The sequence below is a fragment of the Fundulus heteroclitus genome, unplaced genomic scaffold (assembly GCF_011125445.2).
Source record: "Fundulus heteroclitus isolate FHET01 unplaced genomic scaffold, MU-UCD_Fhet_4.1 scaffold_94, whole genome shotgun sequence".
Taxonomy (NCBI): domain Eukaryota; kingdom Metazoa; phylum Chordata; class Actinopteri; order Cyprinodontiformes; family Fundulidae; genus Fundulus; species Fundulus heteroclitus.
The window spans coordinates 494,414-507,202 of record NW_023397406.1 but is presented as its reverse complement, the minus strand read 5'-3'; the positions used below and the strand labels follow the sequence as shown (position 1 = coordinate 507,202).

At 41.8% G+C, this 12,789-nt stretch overlaps 1 protein-coding gene across 1 annotated transcript in view; it reads left to right on the top strand.

Moving 5' to 3' along the window:
• chd7 (chromodomain helicase DNA binding protein 7) overlaps positions 1–12,789 on the top strand; it is a 92,886-nt gene that overhangs the window by 41,442 nt on the left and 38,655 nt on the right. Inside the window, exon 5 of the mRNA XM_012882796.3 lies at positions 12,128–12,272. Within this exon, the coding sequence (XP_012738250.2) occupies positions 12,128–12,272 (145 nt within the window). The remainder of the gene's footprint in view (positions 1–12,127; positions 12,273–12,789) is intronic.

The following is a 12,789-nucleotide window of genomic DNA, read 5'->3' as shown; positions in this document are numbered from 1 at the left end:
TAAAATAAAGCCAGAGGAAGCATTGAGATCTGCAAAGGTATTTAGGAAACTATATTTTACATTCAGGCTCATTCAGGCTGCATGAAAACATTACTGCAGAGTTGCTCTGTTTTCTCCCCTTGAGCTTTCAACCTCTGTGATGAAAAATGTTGGATTTGAAAAGGTAGACAGCCTTTCGGAGAGTTAAGGGAAGCCTTTACTTCTTTGAGTTCCCAAGGTTGGGGCCAAAACTGCTAGCCTCGTGAGACCATCCTGATCTCGCGAGCTTTCAAGGTTTCACTCACAGATCAGTCTGGCTACTCTCCGTTAAAGAAAATTTGGAGCCGTTCACCAAACGAACGTCCAATCAGCGTTGGCTTTGAGGCGGGTTGACGTGTGACGCAACGAGAAGCGCGACAGTTCAGTCTAAAGAACATGGCGGCTTCAGCCGATGAAACTAGCGTTAGCGTGGCTATCGAGCAAGTTTTATCGTAATTACAGAATATTTCTTTGCTGAGCTAACGAGCCTTTACCTGCAGCAGCAAGAGTAGCTTGGCTTGTGGTTGTGTTTTCGTCGTCGCTCTGTTACGAGCGACGACGAAGCATGTTGACGAGTACGTCATATGCTTCGTTGATCTGATTGGTTTATTTGGCCCGTCTATCACCAACATAGGCCAATCAGCTAACCAGTATTTTCGCCCCTTCCCAAAATTACTTCAACGGAAGGTTTCCAGATGGATATGCGAAGCAAATCTATCTGGCGGCGTCAGGTTACAAAACTGCACTTAGTGTCTCAAATCCCAATTGTGAAGTCTTGATGTCCTCTTTGGAAGTGAAAACTAAATGTAATCGATCATTGCGCACCACCACACCAAAAGAAAACCCACCACACCTTCAGAATGAAGGAAAAATTAATGAATAAAAAATAGGTTTAAACAATGTAAAGCATGTGATATAGCATAGTATATATTTGAGCACTTTTTATTAATCATAATCAGTTTAAAATGAATTAAAATATCATGAAATATATATATTTAAAAATATATATATATTTTGAAAAACCAACACCCCTGGCTCCTCGCCGCAAATCTGCTAGTGTATGAAGCTACTGGTGGCCGCTGCTCTCTGTAGTGAAGGAAAACTCCAGACTCCATTTTAGGGCTAATCGAACCCCTCTAGAAACTTTTCTTCAAAAAAGTGACTAGAAACAAATTTAGTGACTATTATCTCTGCTTTGGGCGGTTTAGCAGCTTCACTTGAAAGCAGCAACCGGTTTATGAGGGAGACATGGCTGCTAGAGCTTCCTACTTCCCTCAGCGCTGTCCCACAGGTACAGGCTGCTGCCTCGTCCTTAATGCCCAGCATGCAGTCAGAACAAAGAGGAGACCTACTCTGTTTTCACATTGCAAATGTATAACACAAAGCTGCTGATGATTCCACCCTGGATTACAAAGCGGGATATAAATATCATGTAAATATATATATTTTTTTAATGTAGTGTTTCTTTCTCTAAAACTGTTACTATAATTACCTGACTACCACACAGCTTGAATACCGTTCAATGCGTGTGCCTCTGATTACTATATTTTTGGTGATATTAGATGTATGCTGTGTGGATTCAGGCAATGCCAAAAAATTAATAAATTACTTCCTAAAGTAACCTTAACGGGTTTCAGTGACATGTTGACAGTGACATAGTTCACGATTATAGTTTATTTTCAGATATATGCTATGCTAGCTGGGCTAATGGTGCTAATTGCTAATGTATTATGCTAAAGCCAGTTTAAAAGTACATCTCTGCAGTAATTTTAAAATGATAGTAACATTCTGTTCCTAAAAATAATAAATAATCTCTTGCTGTAGGAATGTGAAATAGTTTATTATTGTACCTCCAAGACTGAAAGCGGAGTCGACCAATATTGATATTAGCTTGACAGCATTCTGATCGCCACATCGCATTTGCACTTTGTTTCACACAGCTTATAATCAAAGGGGTAGTCCAGAGCCAAAGAGAGCTTCAGGGCATTTTTATATGCGGGGATGAGTGCATCATTGTGAAGGTGGAAACTTGATCGGACTGAGGAATGTGTCAGGAGGGCCCCCGTCCCGCTCTCACCCCATGTCCTTCAGTCTCTCATCTCTCTTTCCTCTCGGCCTCTCTTTATCCCTATGAAGGAGGAGGGTAGCAGCAGCAGCAGCAGGCAGGGGGTCAGCAATGGGGGAGGTTTGGTGGGTGTGTATACGTATGCATACACCGGCCACTAGAAGAGGGTCGGGGGCGTGGAGGTGGGGCAGATGAGTGGGCTGGAGTTTTGTGTGTGCATGCATTTCTTGGGGGGAGGGGTCCTTGGTAATCTTTGTGCCAGAAAATGGCGTCTAATGATAATGAGGACCATGCTGCTGACCACTCCACAGCCACAGCTGTGTGTGTGTGAGTGTGAGGGCAAAGGAAATGTGGGGGTGGGGAGTCCATTCTCAGCCCAGTGTGTGTTGGTAAACTAAACTGGCTCTTATCTGTTGTCAAGCTTTCCTCCATCTTGAGTGGTGGCCTGGAGCTCCCAGGTTAATTTAGCATAATAATGGCTGCAGGCCATTCACTCCTACTCTAAAATGGTGGACCTCTGCAATCATCCATTTATCTCCCGTTTTATTCCTTCCTTTCCCAAATCCACCCCTTCCTGATGGTGCATGTCATCTTTTCCTCTCCTCCATCATCATCTTCCAGTTTGTGTAATTGCAGTCAAACACTTGTACAACAAATGATCAAGATGGCATTATATTTAGATTTTTTTTTTTTTTGGAAGAAATTTGGCATGGCTTCTATGAAGCTGAGCTCTTCATTAGTCATAGCTCATTCTCCATAAACAAGCCTTTAGGTCTTTTAACAAGTGTCTTTTTAATGACAAGACATCATTTAAAAGTTGTACATGTTAATTGCCATTAAGTAGAGATTTTCTTTGCTTTTGTGTTAGCAGCAGGACTTCCTTCCCAAATCTGACAATTTCCTTAAAAGCCTCATTTACTACATCTTAAAGACATAACACAAAACTTTTTGTGTTGAGCATAAAAAAAGTTTGTTGGGTGCTGCCAGCATTGTAGGTACAATAGATCTCTGGGTAGGCAATAGATGCTGCAAACCTCGACTGTGTGTGTGTGCGCATGTTTTTTCTTTTCTTTTTTTCTTTCTTGTGTCGTCGCCATACCACACTGCAGTATGTTTGCTGTATTTGCATATTTGTATGAACAAATAAACCACCATAAAGCAGACGGAAGGCTTTACTTTATGGGTGTAAACGGGATGTTGGGCTGTGCTGTAAAAACCATCTGAACACAGGCTGCTTTTTGGGTTTCACTACCATTTATTGACATGTTTGTGGCGTTCTCAGAAGTCACACTTTGTCAGCAAAGCGTTTGCAGAATAAGTTGGGGCAACAACGGTTTGCACACCATGCACTTTATTTTATGTAAGCATCTTTGCAGACTTTGAGATGAGGATAATGTTGTGTATGTGTGTGCTCTTGATTTTTTATTGCATAAAGATGTTTAGTTACAATTTGCTAAACATTTTTTTATTGCTGCATTAGTTATTGGCAGTCCCTGTTGAGACTGATTTTTGTTGATTATATCTATAAAAAAAAACAGTTACTTTTTTAGCCTCCATCTTATGTGTGTAAATAACTCCAGAGATGCTTTTGAGCCGATGAAAGACAACAAAATGTTTCTTGGCAGTTTTTGTTTTTACTCTGTCAGAAATGGCTTTAAAGTAGGTATGAGCTGGTATGAAATTCTCTTGCTAAAAATAACGAGCAAAAATAATGTGGTTTTGTGGCATTTGCAAAAATTCAAATGCAAAATCTATAACATTCTAAAATCTAATTGCTTTTATTTGAAATGGAAAAAACAAAGTTGTTAAAATAACATGTTGACTCATTGCATAATTTTATCTATACCATCAAGTCATCATTTTGATTTTGATAAATGGATTGAACAAAACTTTGGAGAAAAAAACACTTAGTTGATTTATGCTGTGGAAGTCTGAAATTCTGGCTTTTAATGGGAAGAATAATCAGGAACTGCTGCTAAAGTCGGACTAACCTCTTGGGAAATTGGAGAAATTTTTCAAGGCTGACGTTCGGATCCAATATGGCAGCTCCTCACATCAACAACAGTAAGCTGTGATGAAAACACATTTCTTGTACAAGATACTTACTATATTTACATGCACAAAATGTCACGATTGGATTAAAATGTATTCAGATTTAATAATTGGATTGTACCTTTTATAAGGCCATGCAATCAAGTAATCCTATCATAATCTGCGTGTATATGCACCTGGCTTTATTCAAACCACTATAAAACCACTCTGACATGCACAGTTATCAAATTCCCCTAAAAAAAAAAACACAGAAGTACTTCAGTCTTTGCTAAGCAACAAAACATTGTAAACACAGCAGTATTATACAAGTTTATGTCTTCCGAGTGCTGGACTTCCAAGATGTTCTAATTAAAATTAAAACGTTAGTTAATGTGCAAAAATTTAGAGTTTTTATTTTTTCAAATAGGTTTATTGGGAGCCCCGACAGTTTCGCTTCAAGACGTATTTCCGCAACTCACCAACGCAGAAATACGTCACGTTTACATCGGGCGCACTTGGGTCAGTTTGCCGCATTCAGAATAACCTGAGCCTGACAAGTGTTTTATATGCACGTTGATTGGATTATCAATCACCATAAACCACCCCCTTATTCACAATACATTTTCTTTTCGATTGAGCTTAATCCGAACATCATATTCCGTTCGACCCTTAATTACGATTACTTTTGTCCAGGTAAACGTAGCTGCAGTTGTAAGAACGCGTCTAAAATCAATGTTACATCTAGTGTCCATAACACTGAACCAAACAAATCAAAAGAGTGGAAAGCGTTTGTAGTGGAAAGTACAGCTTTAAATGACATGCGTAGAAGATACTATGAACAAAACAACTTTCCTCGCCGTCGCCATATTGTAATCCTGACCTTTTTTTTTTTTTTAATCTAGACTTCTCCAACTGTGTTAAAGGAGATGGCAACAAGTTTAACTCCTCCCAGCCAGTAGGTGGCGCGCTCACCCACTAATGTTGGCCTGCCGGTGGCTAGGTCCGTTGGTATGTTAGGTTAGCATTAGCAAACGATTAACTTTTTTGGTCCAGAAGGAAAGCGTCAACCTCCAGCATCTTGAGCCCCTTTCCTCCCTTAAATCGACACCATCTCTCAAAGGCTTGACCAATATTCACCCTCGTTTTGCTTCATTTTTGGTTTCTTGAATCTGAGACATGTAACACAGTGAAGCCATTTCTCAGTGCTATCAAGAAGCTACTACAATAAGCTCCATCTCGCATGACTTCAACCTATCATTCCTAATGGTGTGGAATACTTTTGTGTCAAAGTTGGCATCGTAACTAGGGTTAAATATTTCTATATTTTGGACCCGTCAAAATTTAGAAAATAATTTGTATACTATATATTTTTCATTAAAGTTTATATTTTCATTCTCCACCACCCTAGATGTTCTGTGGCTATATTATTTTTGAAAAAGTAACAATTTTGACGAAAAATTTATAGCTATAACCTTATTACCAGACAGCAGATTTTTGTCAGGAAAGGACTAGCATCTTCTTTTAGCCATATCACCAGCACGCAGCACTAAACACTTGAAAGCAGCTTCAAGTTTTGGTTCACACTGCTTTTCTTAAAAAGGAGTTTTGGGATGTATTTGCTACATGATCCCTTTGCCTTTTATTCTGCAAAAGCAAATGAGCATGCTGTAATGTCCGCAATTTCCCTTTTTATTGTTTCTTGATTTTTACCAGTGCACTTCTGAATAAATTACATGTTTAGTTATGTTTGAGAAGGTTTGTGAGAGTCTTGACTAAAATAAAACGAAGTAAAAAACAAATCAGTTTGCAAAGTGTATACGGTACATGCCAGGTTGCCATTGAACCCAGCGGAGGGTACTTTGAAGAAGGCAAAGTCTCAGAAAGAAAACTCCAGGTACCTGATAATTACTGTAGCATTTTTATTGTGACTCCCTGCATAACATTCATCCTGTTTGTTGCAAAGCATACAGATGAAGCTAGTTTATTTTATTTTTTTATCCAAACATTTAGCCTGCAGTGGGTACCACTACTGGGTACCACTACCAGGCCAATGTCTATGTTTGGTTTTTCAGTTAGTTTTTTTTACATTAAACGAGTGCCTGGTTCACTTACTCATTATGGCAAAGAAATCCTCAGTCAAATTTGATTGTAAATAGAAGACGCATCAAAGGGGTTCTCAGATGTGCATGTTACGGATGCTTTGAGCGGTCCGTGTGTGGGTGTGAGCGCTGCGGAGAGAATCAGGTGGTTTACTTGTCCAGTCAGCTAACTGCTCTCCCCTGACCTTGCCTTTCCTCTCCATCCTCATTTTCCCCTGCTCCCTCCATCACGCCTCCTCTGTCTACCTCTCCGAGGGAGCACATCTATAAATAACACCACTCTCAGCTGCCACACCCTTCCCCTCCATGTGTGTGTTTGTGTGTGCAGGGGTGATTTGTTTGCAATACACAAAGACGTCAGACCTGCATGCAGGCACCTTGCTTTGTGCACGTCTGCAGACGCGGATGCACATGCAGCACTTTCTGAACACGCAGAGATGTTTGTGTGTGCGTTGCCTTCTGGCCCTCTTTATGTTTCTTTTTATTGAACAGAGGAGGGATTATGGAGGCTTGGTGTTATGACTCATCACAGCAGCAGGTGTCCCTTACACCCCACCCTTCTTTGCTTTTGTCTTCTTCCTGTCTCCATCACACTCCCTATTTTACTTAACTGGTCCCTTTTTTTTCTTTTTTGCTTTGCACCGATCTGAAAGCATCATCTCAGCTTCCTTGTTGCCTGTCCACATCGAGCCCCATAGGTGACTTGTATGGGTAGCAGTCTGGTGGTTCTGCATTCAATGTTGTACTCTTTGCAGCAGTTTTGGAACGGATGGGAGGGATGCTTCACTTCCTTTCTCAGCTCCCCTCACTGTCCTCTGCAGGACTCTGTTGTGGTTAGAGGGCCACGCTGAGATGCACCCCTTCCATTAGGTTTACCTTAAATGTTTGTGTGGCTCCTTTCTCTTTTGGGACTCTCATTTTTTCAAGTTAATTTGATGTAATCCAGAATATCGGTTGTTTTGCTCACATTGTGGACTTTTGTCCAATATTGAAAACTTTGGCTTGAAGAAGTTTCCTATTTCTCTTATTAATCTTCTAAGTTATCGTCAGAGTAGATTTACTTTGAAAGATTTGAAAAGTTTCCACCCAAACACTGTGGGAGAACTAAACCACAGGGGCGACGTGGCACAGAGGTTAGGGAGTTCATCTTGCAATTGGCAGGTTGCCGGTTCGATCCCCTGCACTGACTGGTTCTGTCGTTGTGTCCTTGGGCAAGACACTTGACCCGCATTGCCCGCTGGCGCCGGTGTATGGCAGCCTTGCCTCTGTCAGTCTACCCCAGGGCAGCTGTGGCTAATAACATAGCTCACCACCGTCAGGGTGTGAATGTGTGTGAGAATGGGTGAATGACTGAATGCAGTGTAAAGCGCTTTGGAGGTCATCAAGACTAGTTAAAGCGCTATACAAGTACAAGCCATTTACCATTAACCATTAAACTAAACTAAGTATATCTGCAGCGTGGATTGAGAAAGCTTGTCAGCTAGTTGATTTGGGTTTGTTGGAATATGCTTACACTGTGGGGGAGTCGGACCTGAAAGGGTTTCTGTGTCATCTTCACTGCCCATAGAAAGTATAAAGTATTAGGATATACACTAAAACGTAATAATCATTTATAGTTATATCATTCATATCAGATTTAAGCCACTTACATAGGCTGTAAACTTCAACCTTACTGCTTCTGGCCTTGGTCCAGATGTTCATTGGCTCTGTATATGATTTTTCTTGAAATATAAAAAACATACTTTTTATTGGCACCAAAAACTGTTTGAGAGGAGCACACTTGAGAAAAATAAAGCTTTATTTAGCAAATTCTGCTTTATTGTGCCGATCTGTTTGATATGGTGGAAAAGGCCCTTGTAGTTGAAAGATCGGCGTGAAGAGGGCTGAAGAGATGCGCTGAGCGGAGAGGGCTGCAGAGAGGTGATGTTGCAGCGAGGAAGTGAGGCCATGAAGACGCTAGGAGGGAGAGAGCGGAGAAGGCAGCCAAGTGGAGGAGTGTGTGTGTGTGTGTGTGTGTGTGTGTTTGGCCAGATGGCTCCAGCGTGTGGCGACCAGCCAGAGGAACAGGTGCAGGTCACATGACCAGCCGTTACCACGGAGATGGTGATTGCTCTTGGCGTGAGGATGAAAGGAGAAGGGCCCCAGGGACAGAGAGGGGTGAGAGATGGAGAGAGGGGAGAGAGCAGGAGGAAGGGAGGGAGGGGGGGAGGGGGGGGAGGCACGGTAGAGGAGAGGGACATCATGGCGTACAGTTCTGCAGAGGGCAGCCCAGACGACCATTTACACGTAGTTTTACCCTCAATTTTGGAGGAGGTTAGTTGGGCAAACATTTGTTTCCGCCTGGCCTAAAGCTTTAATGCAGTGTTTATATTATAATGGAAAGTGGCTCGTTTTATCCAAACTCTGCCGCTGGCTTCTGGAAGCTGGTTCCGTCTTGGATCCAGTTCCATGTTTTTAGAAAAACTCCCGTGTTAACTTAAAACAAAGATTTTATGCTGAAAAGTGCTATGCAAATATTTTTTTGTCTGTAATGGTGCTACTTTTTTTAGTCAGTGCAACAACTACTGTAGGTAATATTGTAAAAGTTTGTTAAAGTTTTGCCAACAAGCCATCTGAAAACTAACTTTGAATTCCTAAATCAACTTTTTTTTCCCACCACCAATTGTCATATCACCAGTGTGCACACATGCAATAATATAACTAATATAGGATGTTGTCACTTTTTCTACAAAATATAGAAAGCAATTGTTTTTAATCACAAACTGCTTGGCAGAAGTCATGGTCAATCTTCAATGGTTATTTTTCTTAATGTATTTTTTTGAATCTTTGAAAAAATTTGCCATTCAAGACCCTGTTCGCCACAGCGATCCATTTAAAACGAGGTTCTTTCCCCCCATCCATCCATCCATCCATCCATTTTCCAAACCGCTTCTCCCTCATGGGGTCGCGGGGGGTGCTGGTGCCTATCTCCAGCGTTCACTGGGCGAGAGGCCCCCCCCGTTTCTATTAAAACATTTACAAGACCATGTTCTAATCACAATCTCCATTTACACAGCAACAGTAGATGTGAAAACGGTGTAATTCCCACGCCACTAGTGGTGCGATGTTCTTTGAAACTCAACATGCGCATGCGTACCGCCTAAAAGCCGTCGCAACTGAAATGTTTGACATGGCAGAGAATAAAGTTTTCTTATGGACAGACGACGAGGCTCAACTGTTGCTTAAGGCGGCTTTGAGTTATCGATGGTCCTAGTCGTGGTTGTATTCAGGCCATTATGTTGTGTGTGCCTTAATTTCTACTGATTTCTGTCCTACTGCACATTAACCGGTGATTCCCTGTAAGAAAAATTCTGGCTCCCCGTTTGCACAACAACAGAAACCATTACTCCCTGGAACCAGTTTTCAAATTGTGGCGTTGTCAGAGAAAGCATTTGGAACAATGCGCCACGATCAAATACCCTGAAAATACCAGAAACCCTGGGAATACATAAAAGTATAATTCTAACACAACATGGACCATCTCTATATAAACGAGTCTTATCTTATTGCTTTTTTAGAAAATCACAGTATTTTTAAAATCTCAATATATTGCCCAGTCCTACCCACAGCCTATGAAGTGGAAGTTTTACTGTACAGATGTGAATTTTTTAGCTTCTTGCTTTGAGACCTGCTGCTATTTAGACCTCATATCTCACTAATCGAAAGCTGACTAAAGGTCTGCTTTTAATTGAGTAACATACGCACAACCACACTGACCATCTCCTGGCATCTGCCTTCAGCTGCTTAAGTCCTTGGAAGGAATAAAGCTTGGTTTATGATTGATGCATCCGCAAGGTCCGTGCGGCCTCCGCACCACCCACCTTTTCCAGGAAACCAAGTCGTGAATGAGATGGTGTAAAAGAAATAAAACAATAACTAAATAAAATTAGGTCACAGTTAGGGCTGGGCAATATGTCAGGATTTTTAACATATCCACATTTTTTCAAAAGAGAAGCGAGACGAGACTATATATTGTTAATATCGAGATAGTCTATGTTGTCTTAGAATTATACTTCAATGTATTCCAGTAGGTAATTTTTCAGCTGTTTCTCATATTTATCTACAGCTGTTTGTTAAAAAATGTCTGTGAGACATTTGGGATAAATCTCTGATTCAAAAACATATCAAGATAAATATCAGCCTAAAAATATCAAGGTATTATTTTTGGTCCATATCACCCAGCCCTAGTCACAGTCAAAGCACACTGGGTCAAAAGCCAGGAGTAGATTTATTTTATTAATTTTTTTTACTGTATAAAAACGGTAATGTAATGTGACATGCTCCAACCTCAAAATCCCCTCAACATCTGAGTTTGCCCGGCATTTTGGATGGAAGAGCCTCCTGCAAGACTTTAAATATGGCGGCTGCAGTTCAGGCAGATAAAACAGCATTGTAAGAGATTTTGAAACAAATAATCCTGAAATAACTTTGGGGAATGGACCAGAAACTGAAGAAAGATGCTCTTGTTTGGCTGTACCTTTTTTGTACCAGTTACCAATCAATGGCAGCCCTGACTAACTTAAAATAAGCTCTTAAAATAAGTGCAATCAAAATGCAAGTTTCTTGACTTAATCTCAGAAGTTGTTCATGTTTGAATGCCATGGTCACTAATGCACTAAAACCCCATAAAATGAAGCAGTGATATTATTTCCTGCTTATCTGTTGGTGACTTAACCTGGAGTAGCTATCTTGTACAATACATGACATCCCTCTAAAGAGACTAAAATAAAAATTGACTGTTTTATAGTATCCAATGAGTTCTGAGTAAATCCAATCTGATATTGGAGTGACGTGAACAGCTGCTTGGTCATAGTCGATAAAGCCTAAACTATTACTTGTTGTAACCCAGTTCATATCTCATTCATGTGAGTTTCAGGTGTTTGCTGCCAAAACGTATTCATATATCAAACCCTTGTCAAACTACAAGGTGCAGTACAACTTTTTCAACACTCTAATTGAGTTGTATAAAAACGTAGACTGTGTGGAGGGGATTTCATCACCACGGCGTCTCATGTGCTGCGGTGATAAAAAGCTTATCCTCCCCGTGTCAAGATGATCCTATCTGCAGTGAGGAATGAGGCAGACGTCATGCACAGTTGGACTGTACCGTAGCGTGTAATAGAAAAACCATCATTGCAGAAACGCCCAATAAGCGTCGATCTCAAAATGGCAACGACGTACACGAGTGATGAATTGCGACTTTTGACCTAAAATGTAGCAGATCAGGATCCAGGTTTAAAGTACTACAGGAAGGACGGTGATGGGTACTTGGGGTTAACAGCAGTCCGGCCTGAGCGGCCGCCGTCGGCGCATCGTTAGCCGGTCGGCTTTCTGCGAGTGAGATACAGGAACACGGAGACATGTTGTACGAAAGACGGAGGAGCGATGCTGAGTGTCCTCTCACCTCTGTGGTGTTAATACGCTCGCACACACTCGCAGATGGAGCCAGCTCCTCCTGCTCTCCATGCCAGAGATTAGTGGAAGCCTGGGCAAAACCCGACTCCTCCCACCTCCTCTCTCTGGGGCCTCTCACTCAGTCTGCCTGTCTGTCTCTCTGGACCCCCCCTCTCTCTTCCTCCCTGAGCCTGTATCTCTCCATCTTGCTCCCATGCCTCCATGCAGTCTTTCATCATATTAACCCCCTGTGTGCCAGAGCCTGAGGCACACTAATGATTTCTAAATGGGTAAATCAAACATGGCGATTGCCCTGGGACAGTGGCCACACACACACACACACACACACACACACACACACATGTTTGGTTGTCTGTTACAGAGGTGATCTTATAAAGAATGAGGTTTGATGTATTCTTTGACCTTTTTTTAAATACTGCCGTTTACATGTTTTTTTTTTTTTAATCCTTTATTCCCGCAGCAGTAAAAAGGTGGAATCAGAGGGCGGGGCCAATGCTGCTAAGAAGGACGCCAAGAGGAAGAGGGAGTCGTCAGTCGGTGACGACGTGGAGGTGAAGTCTCCACTCCCCTCTCCCCCTGAAGAGGAGGACGACGATGGTGTACAGGTAGGATGTGTGTTTTTTTTTTTTTTTCGACAAAGACAAATCCTCCAGAATTCAGTTTGTTTGACACTTTAGGAAGCGACAAAACATTCAAACGCACAACTCTACATGCAGCAGGACAATTCCAGGAAGCCCAACTAAAAACCCATCAAACCACTTCTGATCAGTCGTCGTCGCAGCAGCTTGGTAGGCCAGGCGCTGAGCCGGTGGACGTTTGTGATGTAAACCAGCCTTGTTGACAGAGCAGCGGGCGAACCCCGCCTGTCAGCAACTTTTTAGCCAGTGATGTATTTTGGAAACATTTTGCTCCAAATTTACCGTTTAACCTCTTTAGAAGCGAACCCTAGGAGGGTGTGTGCCGCGATGCGCTCTCTATGAGGGCCTGCTTAGGGTGGGAAGTGGTCATTAGAGGAACAAAAGCAGGCTGTTGCGTCCCCTCCTCACGTGGAGATTTATGAGCAGATCTTATTGTCGCCCGTGAAGAGTCCTGATTTTCATCAGAAACAGAATGGCACCTCAG